Source organism: Pistacia vera, unplaced genomic scaffold (assembly GCF_008641045.1).
Source record: "Pistacia vera cultivar Batoury unplaced genomic scaffold, PisVer_v2 Contig468, whole genome shotgun sequence".
Taxonomy (NCBI): domain Eukaryota; kingdom Viridiplantae; phylum Streptophyta; class Magnoliopsida; order Sapindales; family Anacardiaceae; genus Pistacia; species Pistacia vera.
The window spans coordinates 28,601-45,374 of NW_022196299.1; the positions used below are offsets into that span (position 1 = coordinate 28,601).

The 16,774-nt window shown below is 34.8% G+C and overlaps 1 protein-coding gene and 1 pseudogene across 1 annotated transcript; both read right to left on the bottom strand.

The window, feature by feature from the left end:
* Nucleotides 1-10,941: 10,941 nt before the first annotated feature.
* On the bottom strand, nucleotides 10,942-12,264 carry LOC116145856 (respiratory burst oxidase homolog protein E-like). The gene is made up of 3 exons (XM_031431290.1): nucleotides 11,960-12,264; nucleotides 11,739-11,867; nucleotides 10,942-11,609 (listed from the first exon to the last, which is right to left on the bottom strand). Exons 1-3 carry the CDS (start codon nucleotides 11,987-11,989, stop codon nucleotides 11,511-11,513), a joined length of 258 nt encoding a protein of 85 aa, XP_031287150.1. The 5' UTR covers nucleotides 11,990-12,264; the 3' UTR covers nucleotides 10,942-11,510.
* A 1,922-nt stretch (nucleotides 12,265-14,186) lies between these two features.
* On the bottom strand, nucleotides 14,187-16,188 carry LOC116145826 (annotated as a pseudogene).
* Between the last annotated feature and the right edge of the window lie 586 nt (nucleotides 16,189-16,774).

A 16,774-nucleotide genomic window follows, 5' to 3' on the forward strand; every position in this document is an offset into this window, starting at 1 on the left:
CAGGAACAGCTTAGTTTGGTGCTCTTGCAACTTATGGAATGATTTATAATACAAAAATTGTACATCTTGCAGTCTTAGTTAAAGAAAGAAATCATTGTTATCTTTTTTCTATAAACATTATTATATGCTAGAAAATATTAATAATGCCGTGATTTAAACATATTTGAGAATATGATAGTTTTTGTTTGTATAAAGCCAATTAGATATTACAGAAAATGACTACTGTTATTGGGCTTGATCAAGGCCCATGAAAAAATTATTCGGCTTTGTTTGCACTGTCACCAGGTGGACACTTTAGGGAGCACTGATTTCTTTCTGGAATTCCAGTAAAATGTTATTAAAAATGACATTATCAATTCTAAATACAGTCGTACTTTTTTTATAGAGTAATGCTACAGTCACCGACAGTAGTACACCAAATTTATGCACCGAATAACTTGGTAAAATTTGGTGCACTACCGTCGGTGGCTGTATTATTTTCTTTTACCACGTCATTCGGTGCACAAATTCGGTGCACCACCGTCGGTGGCTGTATTATTTTCCTTTTCTATATTTTTTCTTATTTTTAACCTTCAATTTTTACATAAACACCAACTTTAATTTTTCATAATCATAGAAATTTTTTTTTTTGAAATATTTGTTTGTTTGATGAGAATATATTATTAAAACTTTGAAGAAAGTATTCATACAATAAATATGAATATAAAGAAGAAAAATTCAAATTTGAACTTGAGAAAAGATAAAAGCAAAAAACATAATTAACTTTTAAATTAGAAAAAATGGGTGTAAAAACACATAATTAAGTTTTAAATTAGGGAGACTGAGTGTAAACCAAAAACATAATTAAGTTTGAAATTAGGGGAAAATAATGCTAACAAAAAAACCCTAATTTAGCTTAAAAGACCATTTTCGATATTAGTTAGGGTTTAGAAAGAACTTTTTAACATACAAAGAGAGAGATATATATATATATATATAATGCTTTTATTCAAGCAAGGAGGGAACCAGAAATAAGTTTATTTAGAAATAAAAGATACCGATAAATTAGATGGGACTGGAAATCATTTCCCAACCTCAAATTCTCTCGTATACTTATGAGTTCGTAGCAAAAAGATAAAAAAATAAATATTGCTAATCAAATAACGAACTCCTGGAGTGGTGGGTTATTTGAGAAGAAATGAGCTTGCAAACAGAGAGTTGTTGGCTCAAAGTCAGAGCTAACTTTAAAACATTGAAATAACAAAGGCTTACTTGAAGCCTTTTTAATTTCACAAGATTACAACAAATGTTACTGCTAAAAATGTTTTATGTTATGAAATTTTCCTTTTTAGTTTCAATAATATGTCATATGATCTTATACCATGTTTTACACCAATTTTACCCTTTCTAAACATGAATTCTTACATTTACCACTTGCAAAGTCAGAATCTACAAAATCAACCAAATCAAGTGAAGTACCCCTTTTTCCATATTCTAATCCAACCCACAATGTACTGTTAATGTATTTAGCACCCATTTTAAAGCAGTCCAATGTTCAGCCCCGGGATTGGACATAAATCTACTTAACATGGATATGGCAAAGGACAAATCAGGCCTTGTACTAATTATTGCATACATAACATATCCTATAACATTAACATAAGGTACTAACTCCATTTTAATCAATTCAGCATCAGTTTTAGGACATTGGGCTTTACTCAACATGAAATGGCTGGCTAAAGGCATAGAGATCAACTTTGACCTAGACATACCAAATTTATCAACCAATTTCTGCAATTATGAATGCTGATGTATTTTCAATGCAAAATTCTTTCTATTTCTATTTATAACCATACCCAAAATTTTCTTAGCAACCCCTAAGTCTTTCATGCTAAATTTAAAACTAAGTTTACCCTTTAGTTCAAGTATTTTATCTTTAGACTGACTTAATAATAGCATATCATCCAGATAAAGCAGCAAATAAATGGGCATGTTATCACTCAAAGAGAAATAAAAACAGTTATCATAATTGCTTCTAGTAAACCCTATGCTTACAATAGATGAGTCAAATTTCTTATACCATTGCCTAGGGGATTGTTTAAGGCCATACAAAGACTTGTGTAAGAGGCATACATGGTTAGGCATTCTAGGATTCACAAAACTAGGGGGCTAACTCATGAATATCTCTTCCTCTAGATTTCCATGTAGGAAGGTTGTGGTTACATCTAATTGCTCAAGTTCTAAGTTGTGGTGAGCAACTACAGAGAGCATCATCCTAATGGTCTTATACTTTACTACCGAAGAAAATACTTCATTGAAGTCCATACCCTCCTTTTGGGTGTAACTTTTGGCTACTAACCTAACTTTATACCTAGGGGGGTCCTTATAAGAGATGTCATCTTTTAACTTAAACAGCCATTTACATTGCATTAGCCTTTTATTTTTAGGTTAAGGAACAAGGGACCAAGTCTCATTTACCACCAATGAATGCATTTCCTCCTTCAATGTTGCCCACCATTTGCCTTTATCCTTCGAATTGACTGCTTCTTCAAAGGATTCAGGTTCTATCATTTGCACTTCAGTACCTACAAGTAAGGCAGTGTATATTAAATCAACATAAGAATACCTTGCTAGGGGTCTTACCTCTCTCCTGGCTCTGTCCCTTGCAAGTTGTTATTGTTGCAAGTCTTGCTGTGGCTCTAAGGTCTCTTCTGGTTCAGCTTCTTCTTCCTGGATAGGATTATTTGGTCTTGTTTCATCTTTAGTTTCTAGTTGGGGTGAGTTAGGTGGCTGGACAGTAGGCTTCACCTTAATTTAGGTAATTTCAGTTAAGGTTGTGGGAGTATCAGAGGTGTTTGGGGCTGCTCCACCATGGTTGGTGCTCTTACATGGGAATACACCTTCATTGAACGCAACATCCCTTCTCACCATGATTTTGACCCCTGGGGATTCTCTATCCCACAATCTATAGCCCTTTCTTCCCTCTTGGTACCCTAGGAACACACACTTGTTCGATCTAGGTTCTAATTTTCCTCCTGCAGTGTGTGCATAGGTTGCACACCCAAAAATCCTCAAATGACTCAATTTAGGCCTCCTACCATACCATTTTTCAATACAGATCTATAGCTGTGGAAGGGCTCCTATTCACTAAATAGGCTATTGTGGTTAAAGCTCCCCCCAAAAAGTATTAGGCAGACTAGAGGTAAAGAGAAAACACCTAACCTTCTCCAATAAAGTCATGTTCATCCTCTTAGCAACCCCATTTTGCTGAGCGGTTTTCCTAACAGTCCTATGCCTTAGGATACCATTCTCAATACAAAAATTATCAAATTCAATATTGCAGAATTCTAAACCATTGTCTGTCCTTAGTGCTTTAACTCTATGATCAACCTGATTCTCTACTAAGAGTTTCCATTCTTTGAACTTAACTAATGCCTAGTCTTTAGACTTAAGGAGAAAACCCAAACTTTTCTTCTATAGTCATCAACAATGGAAAGGAAATAACTATTTCTTCCATGGGATCTGACTTTTTCAGGTCCCCACAAGTTTGAATGAAGATACTCTAAACACTTAGTAGCAAGGTGAGTTCCCTTTTTGAAACTCAACCTGTGTTGTTTTCCCAACACACAATTTTCATAGAAATCTAAAGTAGAAGTGGTGTCCTTACCAAATATCCCTTGGCTATTAAGGATATTCATCCCCCTTTGGCTCATGTGGCCCAATCTTAGGTGCCATTTTTCTGTCATAGAAACATTAGTAGAGACAATAGCAGAATTATGCAGTTCAAAGTTATAACTACCACATAAAATGTACAAGCCATTTTTATTTTTTTTCTCCTTTAAGGACAAGATTCTCATTTTTGTACACAAATAAGCATTCATTTTCAGCTCTATAACTGTAACCAGATTCATCTAGAGTCCCTAAAGATATTAAGTTTCTTTTTAATTCAGGGATAAATATGACTTTAGTCAATTTAACCAATTTCCCACCAGTTAGCCTTAGTGTGATACTCCATATTCCCTTAACCCCACATGCATTATTATTACCCATAAAAACAATTTCATGCTCATATGGTTCAAAATCCTAGAACCAGTTTCTATTAGGGCTCATGTGGAAGGAATAACCAGAGTCCAACACCCATTCATGCACACAATCAGTTTTGACACAGTAAGGACTTCAGGCTCTTCTATATGGGTTTTAGTTGGAGCTAAATTATTCTCAGTATTTCCCTATTTCTGCTTTTTAATCCATTCAAAACAATTCTTCTTTAGGTGACCTGTTTTATTGTAATAAAAGCATTTTCTGGTTTCTCCTTTAGGCCTATTATTTCCTTTCCCCTTTTTTCTTGTTTCTAGGACCATTATTATACTGGTTTCCTTTACTAGATTGACTAGTTTCACCCTTGCTCTTTACAAACAGATTGCTTCCATTCCTTTTTTGGGTTTTTAGTTCAAGTTCCCTTGCTTTTATGCCAGCCACAATTAAATCTAGACTCGACACAGTCCCTGAGTATTGCAATACATTCTTTACAACCAAATAATCATCAGTTAAAGAATTCAGTAAAATCATAGCAAGGCTAATATCTTCTAGTTCCTGATCAATCCCCTTAGGGTCTGCTTGAGAGTTTTATGGTAGTGGTTATGAGGGTAAACCATCGTAGCGGTTTTGAGGGTAAACCACCGTAGCGGTTTTTAAGGGTTTTTAGAAACGATTTTTAAAACACCCAACCTGTGCTTAGGAGTTTATTTTCCAGCGGTTCTGATAGTTTTTTTAAATGATAAATTTACATATATGCCCATAACAAAAGCCTAACAAAAGGTGCAAAATATCAATAATTAATCGTGAAACCAACTGAAATACAACCTTAAAAAATGTTGGTTTTGGAAATTAGGGGTGGGATAATCTGGTTAACCGAACCAAATTTTCGGTTTGGTTACCGGTTAATCGGTTTTCAAATTATCCTTTAATCCTTAAAATTCTTCAATGTTTCATTTAAGTTCCTAAATTCAAAGATTTTTATTTTATATTAATAATTTTTTGCTTTTATATTTAGGGTAAAACCGGTTTGAAATTTTTCAAACCGAAAACCAAACCAGTTTTTTGAATTTCACAAACCGAACCGGTTTGTAAAAAAACCTATTTTTCGTTCGGTTCGGTTTTCGGATTATTTATCCCACCCCTATTGGAAATTGTGGGTCTATTAAAAGGGACATCATCGTTTCAATGTAAATGGTGCTTTGGCTTTTTGTTCTTGTCTTAACTGGAAGCATATTGCATTATAAAGGGTAGAAGGCTTGGGGTTTTCTCTCCATAAACGTTTCATCATCATCAACTTGGATTAGCATTTGGTGTAGTATTTTAAATAAAATGTGATTAATTGGCAACTTATATCAGCTAGAGCCAACACAAGCATGCAAAAAGAGAAGTCATAATAAAAGGTTTTAGTCTCACACATGCTCGCACAAAACAAACTAAAAAAAAAAAAAAAAAAGCCTGATTTATGATTTGACTAAACGTATTATTCTATAAATAAAAGATTCAAAGCATTGTAACAGTCATCTAAAAGTTGAAGATTAAATGAAGTAATACTAGTTAAAAAGAAGTATACCTTTCAAAACAGCGACAATTCATCTCAAATGTGATTAATAGAATAACCTATTGCAAATCTAAGGCAAATCAATTATGAATAACAAAGGATCCTTCCCTCATTTAAGCATGGCATGGTAAATCCAAACAAAAATGAGAAAGAAAGAGAGAAACAACTTTGTTGAGAGAATTGAAGAAGTTGAGAAGGAAGAATCAAATGAAGAGGCTGACTGGCTGCTCTATTCTGTGACTTTTTTTTTAGTAGCAAGGGAGTATTAATAGTGGAAAGGGGTTTTTTGGGATAATTTTTAACCAGCCAAACACCCCAATTTGAGTGTTTTTAAACCCCTCAAAAATACACTATACTGGTTTTAGGGGGTTTTTAAACCATCAAACCAATCTATAAAAAATCTGGCAAGTAATGGTTTTTAAACACCTCAAAACCAGTCTAATTAAAAAACCCCCCAAACCAATGAAAAATAAACTCCCAAGCAGACCCTTAAGTATTAAGGTCATTTTTAAGAACTCATCTAGTTTGTCTTCTCTAGACTTGAACTATCCATCTTATATGAAAATATGCACCCTTTAAAAATGCAAGATTAGTGCAGATTGCAAAGCATAAAGTGATTCGAGTTTACCCCACAAGGCCAGAGGAGTCTCTAGGCCATCTACCTTCCACGGACATTGTCGCACGGTTCATGATGATTAGGTTGTATGCCTCTTCATCAATCTCTACCTTTTTCTTCAGCTATTTTAGCCACTTCTCGGCGTTCTTCTCCAGCCCAGAGCCACCTTATTGTGGGAAAGCAGTGCCTTCATCTTTCTTCCAACTACTGAGTCAATTTTCCCATCGTATTGGGTAATCTCTATTCTAGTAGTTGTAGACTCGTGTTTGTATACCGAAACTTCAAGATTCACTCTGATTTTAATCCTAAAGGTTCAATTCTGATTTCTGACTTAATAACCCCAACGAAACCCTAGACTTCCAAGAACAGATCAAATCAACGAATTTCACCTTCGATTTTACAATTTGGGAACCCTTGAGTGCTAAAGAAATGTCTAGACACAAAAGCCCCAAATTGTTCACAAACCCTAGGTTTCCCTAAACTTTCAATTGAACAAATTTGACACTCAGAAATCACGCAAGATCCTATCCCCAAGGCTCTGATACCACTGTTATGAAAATCTTCCTAATCTTTAACACACAATCAAGATAAAACAACCACAACAATACACACAAATTTACTATGGTTCAACTATCCAAGATTGGGTAAGCTACGTCCACGTTGAGCTCCGGAATCAAAAGAGCTCGTTGTACTAATCAATTAAAATCAAGAGTTTACACCACATATCAAAGATCAATCACTCAAGAATACAACTCAACCTTTCCTGTAATCCTACCTAGAGAACACAATCAGATTCCCTATTAACTTGAGAGTAAAACCCCTCTCACTTGAATGAAAAACCAAACACTCACTCACCAAGATTACACAGATTGAATGTGACAAGAGTAAAACCCTTCAGCAATTGTTCTAAAATTCACGAAGAAGAGAACCTGTTGCCATTTCCCAATTTGCTCCTTTATATAGTGTTGACCATATTGTTGATTTTTAGCCATTGGATCTGCAGTTGATCAACAGCCAAGATTCAATTTAGCAGCTCCCAAAATGACGTCACACCACTTATGGCCAAAACCGCATCATTTCATGTCTTCAACTCAACACATCTTAAATAAAAAAGTATATTTTGAACAAGGGTTATGATACAATCATATTTTAATTTATTTTTTTATTCAACTTATTCATCGAATAACAGTTAAGCTTTAGTGCTTTCTTTTCCTTATATTATTAAAACTCTAATAGGTAACTGATAACTACCAGAAAGCTGACATTTTGCAACAAATTTTTTAGCAACTAACCAGAATTAGTTGCAAAAAAGCTACATTTACCAACTAAATTGATATTAGTCGAACAAAGAGGATTAAAATTTTGGGGCCCACATATTCCAACATTTGGCATCTAAAGTTAATTTTTTGCGACTATTTTGTTAGTCACATAACCGATTGCTTTAATGACTAATAAATTTAGTTACAATTTTTTCCAGGTGATTTTTCCCTCCAAAATTTGATAATTTGCATCTAAAATATTATATTTTGCATCTACATTTTTTGATTAAAAAAACAATTTTTTGCAACTACCCCTTAGTTGCTAAATTAGTTGCGAATAATTAGGGATTTATTAGTAACTATTATGATTAGTTATAGAAAAATGAAATTACCAAAATATCCCATATTTGGACAGTAATTACAAGGGCCCCAAAGTATATACAGCAACTAAATTTGATTTAGTTGTCAATTTAAGTAAAAAAATTTATATTCCTCCCAAATTATTTGTTACCGCCATACCTAAATTATAGGCGACTAACACTAATTCTTTACTGACTAAAATTTTAGTTAGAAATTGACTTATTTGTAAAATGGAATTATATTTCAAAATTAAATAACTAATTAGAGCCCTTACTTTTTTAAGTTATTTACAAAATACCCTAACCTATATAATGCAAGCATTTTTGTCATATCATATCTCTTCTCCGCGCTTCTTTGCCCTAGCTTTTTCCCCAAATTTCCCAAACGCACAACCCAAATTTCATATGTTTTCTCCACGCGTCTTCATCTTAATCGCTGTTGCCCGAATTTCTGAAATGCGGAACCTGACTTCATCTCTTCTCCACGTATCTTCATCTTTCAATTCTCTTATTTTCCTCTTCAAATCCTGACTTCATCCCTCCCGTAAGTACAATCGCTGTTGTATCTGCTGGTTTTAGGGTTCGTTCTTTTTTACTCTTTTGGATCTCCATCTTCTCTTCTCTTCTCTTCCTCTTCAAATCCACATCGAAATCCAATCCGCAATCAAAATTAATTCTTGGGTTTTCATTCACCAGGTTCTTCTCTTTTTCTTGTTTTGCTTGTGTATGTTGATCTCTCTTTGTTTCTGTGAATTTTCGATTTTCTTGCCGTTCTAGTTGTTGCATCTTGTTTTTGTTAAGTGGGTCGTGTTTCGTTTCTGAGATGGTTTTTGATTTTTGAAGTTCTGAATTTTTTGGGGTTCTGGAGTGGAAGAAATTGAATATTTTGTTTGGGATGAAGAGATGTTGAAACGTCGAAGTTTTNGGATTATTACTGTGGTTTAGACATATTGTGGGAAGCATTACAGGACTGTTTTATTGGTTTTCAAGTGATGTTCTCTGTTGTACACTATCCCAACACCTAGGGTTATCATTCATGCATGGTGTCAATGTAATTTATAGAATGTCTGTGACATCCTGTCTCATTTCAATGTATATTTGTGTGTTTAAAATTGATATAATATTTTTCCTTTATTTTCACTTGATCATATTGTCTTTCATAGCTAGCTTAGCAGATGCTGCTGCTGGTGTTGGCTTAATGGGAAGTGATGGTCAAATTTATATGACCATATGGCTAGGCTCTCTCTTCACTGGTCTACAGTATTACTAGGACTGAATTACTGGATGGGGGCATGTGGTCATGGTTGTGTCAGAATTTCTGTTTTCTACTTGATACTTTTAACTGGAAAAATGTTCGACTGGAGGAGAATGGAAAAAAGGAATGTCACTTCTGTTATATAGATGTCTCTTTATAACTGTTTGATTGTGTGATGTATATAGAGGATCTCTAGATTTTTGAAATTCTATAAAGTAGACTTGTGGGTTAGTGTCCACAGCCAAAGAGCTTCTAAATGTGATTTCCAGATTTCTTTTGTTTCTTTATTATTTTTAAATTTCACGTATGCTTTAGCAATAGTGCTTCTTGAGGTAGTATTTGGGAAGGTGTGAGTTAAAGTATTGTTAATTTGAATGTTACATTTATGCTGATTGGGCAAAGGTGCTTGCTGCAAACAACTTCAGTTAGTTTGTAAAGCATTTGGATATGGGTGATAAATTCAGGAACTAAGCACTTTAAAGGACTCTAAAACTGGGTAGCAGGAATGATGGCTCTGATTGTTTCAATGGGAATATATTGCTGTATCTGTATGCTCTACTAATATATTTCTATTATTAAATTTGTTGTTTCTCCTCAAGGAAAAAGAAGGAAAAGAAAAAAAGAGAAATTTGTTGTTACTCTATGTTTTCCTCTTCTTTTGTACCTTTGTCCGTGTTCTCGATTTTAGCTTATTATCTGATGTCCAATTGCAGACAAGTGGTATCGCTGTGGACCTGTTCAAAGCTTTGCACATTTTTCTTTGTTGCTGGAATTTTTGTTGGTTACACACTCAAGCGACGTGTTAGGCGTTGGGCTTCAAAAATTTTGAAAAGGTTAAAAGATGATTGATGCCAGTCAGACAATTTCATCAGTGTTACCTTTAACATTTCTGACATGTACTTGAAGAATTTCCCAGCAGGTAGCTTGCTTCCTTGATACATATTATCGCATCTCATGCCAATTTAAGTCTTATCAATGACAGATACATCACTTTGATACAACTATCATTGGACATTTCATTAATTTGTTGATAGGATTGCTATTATATGCTTTATAATGAAGAACAAGGCCAAATTTTGTTTCTATATAAAAGTCTGTGCAATTAAAGCAGTTTAAGGGGAATGACATTTCTACTTTTACACATCTTACTGCATTTTATTGTATGATATCATTTTTAAGTGCAGAATCATTTAAAAAAATAAAAAGAGAAAAGAAAAGTTTAACCAATTGTCATTAATACATCTTAAAATAACCAACAGATTTACCACTTTTAGACCTCTTAAAAGGGTTCTTTTTTAATTTATTATCAACGTTTTAAGCGTAATGATTTTGATTTGTTGCATTGTATTAGTAAATGAAACAATTCAAAGCAGCACCTAGGACAAACTTTATGTGATCTCATGGTTTATTAAGTTTTATTCTTTGATTAGGAAAATGAAGTCAATCAACAAGGCTATAAGATTTCAGTTTGTTTGAAGGAAGGTGTAGATTAAAGAATGATAAAATGTGGAGTTTTAACATATGGTTATATGAAATTAATGACAAGAGTTCTTTAATGCACACTGTATGCGAGTGAATGACAATTCTCAAGCCTGATGAAGAGGACAAACTGTTGGCGAGCTGAAGTTGTTGAAGCATGACGACATTAATTTTTTTTTTTTTAATTGAATGATAAATCTTCAGAAGCCTATCAAATCAAACTAGACGACAAGTCGGGCCGGCCACCCTCTAGCTTGTTAAAAGAGACGACTATGTTCCACCATTGTTTTTTGTCCAGAAAAGTGAGAAGAAATGGTTTTACAGCTGCCAAAACCACGACAAGTGTCTGGCTAATGGTTTCGTCTGAAATAAAAGATAAACAACTTGCTGTCCTAGTCTCAATTAGCTCATGTTGTCTGACGTTAAACTCTTGAAAAAACAGAATATTGCAACAGCTGTTCTCTTCTATCAACTCACCTACACATGGAAGTCGTATAAATTATCTGGATATTATCGGTCAACCCAAACCAAACCAAAACCGGTAACTTGTTCTGTATTGTTTAATGAAAAAAATGATCTTGTGTGTTGAACAACATTACTATAGCAATTGTATATAAATATATATACACACCTGGCTGAGCTACATTCAGGAATACACAAATACATTTCTCATTTGATTCATTACACAAGTAAAAATTGGAGTTTTACATTTAAATGATGTCAGAAATACTCCTTGTGGAACTGGAAGCGCGTGGACGTCTTGCGACTCATCTCCTGTGATAGTTTCTTCAACTCCTTGGCCAACACTGGCATCCCACAGTAGAAAACTCCTGCAATTTAACAATTCCTTGTCCTGTTAAAACAATTTCTATATTTGACAATTCTTAGATGCTTCCTGCCTAGAATTTGTTAAACTGCCTTGAACATGTATTCATTGAACCTACAACTCTACTTCTCTCTCTCCTTTTTAACTCAAATCATCTTTACCTATTGTAGCACAGGGATGCTTTGATGCTATTTTAGTGAACACTTCTCTCCAATTGGGCCTCGCAAAGTGTGTCCTTACCTGCAAGTGAAGGTTACTGCTTAGAAACATAAAGAGTCCCTGAACCACAATATATAGTAGCTTGATGGGGAGGTTAGAAGAATATTTAAAAGTATGGCTACATAGGTTAGAGGATGTGGCAGATCATACTCTCGTTCCAGATAAGATGTCAATACCATGCTTGGCATGGGTGAGAGCTTGAACCATGGTGATCAAGGTTGACCTTGCATCCCCCTCTTCATAAACACTTGTAAGGTAGTTGTGCAGCTCAATCTGGCCCTGTTTCAAAGTAACCAGAAACAAGTTACAACATCATATTATAAAACATGATGCATATTTAATCAAAAGTTCTTATTTTTCCTTTTCATTACTTTGTGATCCATTTCTGAAATTTGATCCATGACTCCTTTAAACCATTCAAACGATCCGGGTTCCCTAGTAACCCAATAGAAATGAGCACTTCTAGTCTTTTGAGATTTCTTCTTTGTCAAACTTGAACCTGTAGACGTATTTGAAGACGCAATGCTGTTCCAGCTGTCGTCTGATCTGCTGGTATCCCCATTTAAATCCTACGCCATAAGAATGTTGATGAGCAATCACTAGAGTTAAGCTATTAATCAATTTTATCGAATTGTAATAGCTACAGAGTGAACAGTACCAATTGGTCCTCTCTGGTATTATTGAGAAGATCTCTAAGGATGCTTATAAAAGGAGTAGCTCCAATTCCTAGCCCTACAAGGAGCAAGACATCGTAATTTCTATAGTCCTGTGCCGGAGCACCATATGGGCCGTCGACAAACAATTTTGGTTGGCTGCATCAATGTATTATGTTACTTTAATATTTTCATACGTATTTGAAAAAGATAAGTTGATTTCTATATAGTTGGGTCGGGTGCCTACCCGTCGTGATCCACGTGCCCAAGTTGACCGAATTTGGCTCGACCAATAACACATGCTGAATCATTGCCGTCTGTGAAAACTCGCTTCAACTCTTGCGTCCAGTCTCCCACTATCCGGATGTGAACACTGAGGTACTCATCTCCGGGTGCTGAGGTTATAGAAAAAGGGTGCCTGGAGAGGATAAATAAGGACCATTTCAGTGCATAGAAACATGAAGCCTGAAACATTTAATGATATCGCTTGTCTTGACATTTTATATGATGGAGAGGTCAAAAGAAAAAGCTAAATATCTCCAACAATTCTATTCCACCAAGATTTTCTCAGTTTCCACAGAGCACCAAGCCAAACCTTTCTCAGACTCTCTTTGCCTCCTATTATCTCCTTTTGTAAGTTTATGGCATTCTCTAATATTTTTCTTCTTTTTTCACTGTACACTGATCAGTTCTAAAATGCTAGACTTATTAACATATTTTATTCTTGACAGAGGCGTGGAGTATCTAAGTTCATTGAGCCTATGTGCTTTGGAGGCTTCCTTTGCTCAATATGGACTAAAACCAGATCACTCATTTGAGGAAGACTATGCTTCTTGCCAATGGCTATCGGCCTCAGAATTTCTTCTCTGAGGCTGATAGGAAGATGTGTGTCAAAGAACATCAAATGGGTTTCTGGAGGGTGGCATTGAGTTTGATGACAACACTAAATTGGAGGCCGATGTTGTGATTTTTGCCACTGGTTACATGGGAAAAAGCTTAAAGCTATTTTACCAGAGCCTTTTTGTAGCTTGTTAGAATTCCTTCAGGCATTATACCCTTATACAGGTAACTCACTCTCGTTAAACATCTTCTTTCAAAAGTATTAATAATCTTATACTAATAAATCTCAAACTGGAAAGTAATTAATGAGCTCAATCTCCTTCTGGCAGGGGCACTATCCATCCATTGATACCAAACATGGCTTTTGGGGTTACGTTGAAAGCCTTTCAAACCTTCACACTGCTGGCTACGGAGCATATGGTTGGCTCGACTAATTGACAACAAATTCAAGCTCCCCAGTGTGGAGCAGATGCTTGAACAAATAGCAAGAGATGGAAGTCATGAGGCAGTCCACCAGGTTCTACAAGAGGCATTGTATCTACTTTCAGCATCAATCACGGTGACAATATGTCAAGAGATGGGATGGAACACTTGGAGGAAAAGGAATTGGTTATTAGAAGCATTTAGCCCTTATGGCAGTCAGGACTATGAGCTGAAAAATAGAGCTATAATAATAATAATAATATTTAGCTCACAAAATATTAAAGAAAAGGGAGATATACTTGAATTTTAATTTCTTTACTTTTTTTATTGGCAAATCAGATCCAGATATGTGTGAGCAAAATTCAACCTTTTCTGAATAAAGTCTATGTATCTCTGTTTGCTTACCTGTTCAGCTGAAATTTTTTCACTTTCTTTCAGAAAGTCATAAAATGAAGTAGCCATGTCCACACGTAAATCCTGTTCATCAGAAACAAACGTTTTAATTTCTCATAAGTCGAAGAAGTTTGATTTCCTTGCGAAATTGCGGTCGAACCCCTTTTTTTACAGCTAAGGTAATTACAGAGAATTTTAAATCACATGAATAAATACTTGCATAACTCCAAGAGAAAAATGTACAAGGGTAACAAGAAGAAAAACAAGACACTATTCCAAATTTAGAGTTTCAAAGGCTTTGAGAAGCTTCAAGGTCTCTCATTTGCTTTTCAGGTTGGAACTGGTTGTTGTAGATGAGCTGACGACCCCTTCTTGTCAAAGAACGTAAGTCTGTCTCCCAGGCAATGTTCCAAACAGATCTGCAGGCACTCCCCAGTCTTTTCGCACCTTGTTGCCCTCGTCACTCAGCAATGTAAAGGAAGTCTGTATTTCTTTGCAAATGCCTACATACATGCAAATACTGGTCAGCTTCAAGCATGATTGAAATTTTACAAATTATAACGAAGTGAAACAGAGTTTATCATAGATGAATCGAGAGAGGTCAAAGATTCATTCCTCTTGCTTTTGTTTCTTATTACATTTTTTGCAAATGGGAAAACAAAGAAAAGAATTTGTGAGAGATGTACATATGTGCAAGGATGTCCTGTAAAATTTCAGAATATTAGCTAGTTTATGTGACCTTCATATGACATTTAGATTTCTAAAATGTATTGCATGAGGCACTCTGACCATGTATAATGGCCAATTTTTGAACCTTCTGTCCAATATATCCAATGTGACTGATGACCTAAAAAAAACTCTATTTATTATCTGCAATCGTACTTAATGATGGAAGTTTGATCCAATCTTTGTAACAAAGCGTTTCTTATATATCTTATCAGTGGAAAATAATAGTATGAAGAAAAAAAGCTCCACTCAATCAAATAGCTAATGTTAACCCTAATTGCACTCCACCTATGAATATGTGAGACCTTGCCTAAATTCAAAAGTGTGGTAGAGTTAGAATAAATAGAGCTATTCAATAACGTAATTGGTTCACTTAATTAACTAAAGAGGAAAGAGTTACTTAAATTACTGGTCTGGTTTATAATTTGTATAGGAAATTACTTATTAACTACGATATTAAGATTTTAGGACGTTTCACCAAAGAAGTTCATTTGAGCCTACCATCAAAACTTGCTCAGTTGTAGGCTCAATGAATGCTTTATATAGAATCGCCAAAATGGGAAGAATATTTAACAAGTTGAAATTTTATAATGTAATGTGGGTTTTATCAGAGCCGAGAAAAAGAATGAAACTCCTTCAATCCTGAAGCTGTTCCATATAAAATTTACTTTCTCACCTTGTGTGATGATGGATCATCACCACTTATCCCACCTGAGCTCCTGCTTCTTAAATTTCTCTATGAATCCCTGAAAGCACATGCCTGCAAAAGGATCACTTTGTTTTGCTTCTATACTACATTGATGTCACTGGGTTGATGATTTAGTCCAATGCATGTCTTTACATAAACAATATTCAGAGTTCACAACAATCTAATTCTCTGTATATATAGAAATCAGATACTCTACTACTGCTATTACAAACGCTGAGCAAAACTATTCTAAATTAACAATGGCTGTAAAGAGTTATTGAGGTTTTCATTATACAAGACATATATTACCATTTACATGGTTATCAATAAAGAACAATACTGAATGATTGATAAGAGCCGATATAATGGTCCAAATATTATCAGAGCTTTAAGTAAAGAAATTATATAATGCTCATAATTACTTGATAAAATTAGAAACCCAAACAAGCAGAGTGGCAGAGAAAAGATTACTAAATTCAATTCATCATAACACCCTATCTACCATTGCCTATAAATCAAAAACCAAAAGCAGTATAAAAGATCAAATAAAATTAACAGGTAAACTAATTTTTTCTTTTTCTTTCAAAACCTGTTTGGTGCAGCCGGGGGTCTCATCAGCAGGTAAAATAGACACCACAGGCTTCCCCTTAAATTTGGAGAGGCTCACATTCTTTCCATCCTGATCTTTCAATGTGAATGCTGGTGGCGCCTGACCTTTGTTAACCATTACAAAAAGGCAACATTCACATTCAAAATACAAAACTAAGAAAGTAGACAAAATTTGTAAAGTGGTGGAGCAATGTACCTTAGCAAAAATGAAGTCTTGTGTAAGTGGAAGATAATGGGCAAGTGGAAGAAATAGAGAGATTGAGTCCATAAAATTGGAATGTGTGATTTTGAGAGAATGGAAGGAGGAGGAGATGGGTGCGAGGAGTTTGGATGGGGAGTGAAGATGGAGAGAGGTTTGAGATGGTAGGGAAGCCATCAGAGAGAAAGAGAAGTGGGTTGAAATTTTTTGATAACTGAATTAGTTTAGAAAGTACATTTGTTTGTTTAGTTTGAGGAAGATAGGAAGAGAGGCGACGGTGCTGCTTATTGGGAGGCTCAAGAGTTGGGGATAGATTGGTTTTTGCGTGGACAATGCTACCCCAGCATTGCACCTGCCTACTTCAAGCAATTCCAATTGTAATCAAAATCACTCTATAAAATTATTATTCTCTCTTTTTTTTTTGTTTCTTCTTAATTTTACTATAAAGATCTCTAATTATTTTTCTTCTTTTTTTCTAAGCCAAATTAGCCACAAACCTTTTTTTTTTTTTTATATCAATGTTTATAATTTAAAGTTTCAAACAAATAGAGCTGGTTAGTCTAAATTTACAGGTCTTGATTTTTTTATAATACATACAAAAATGAGATTTGTTTACAGTAAGGCTAGGCACGATGTTTAACGTATTCAAATTTAG

Excerpts from the sequence above, each read along its gene's own strand:
- LOC116145856 (XM_031431290.1), bottom strand. The coding sequence starts at position 11,989 with ATGGATCAAATTTCAGAAATGGATCACAAA. Across the intron at positions 11,868-11,959 it reads TTTCAGAAATGGATCACAAA|GGCCAGATTGAGCTGCACAA; the intron begins GTAATGAAAAGG and ends ACTTTGAAACAG. Across the intron at positions 11,610-11,738 it reads ACATCTTATCTGGAACGAGA|GTAAGGACACACTTTGCGAG; the intron begins GTATGATCTGCC and ends CTTCACTTGCAG.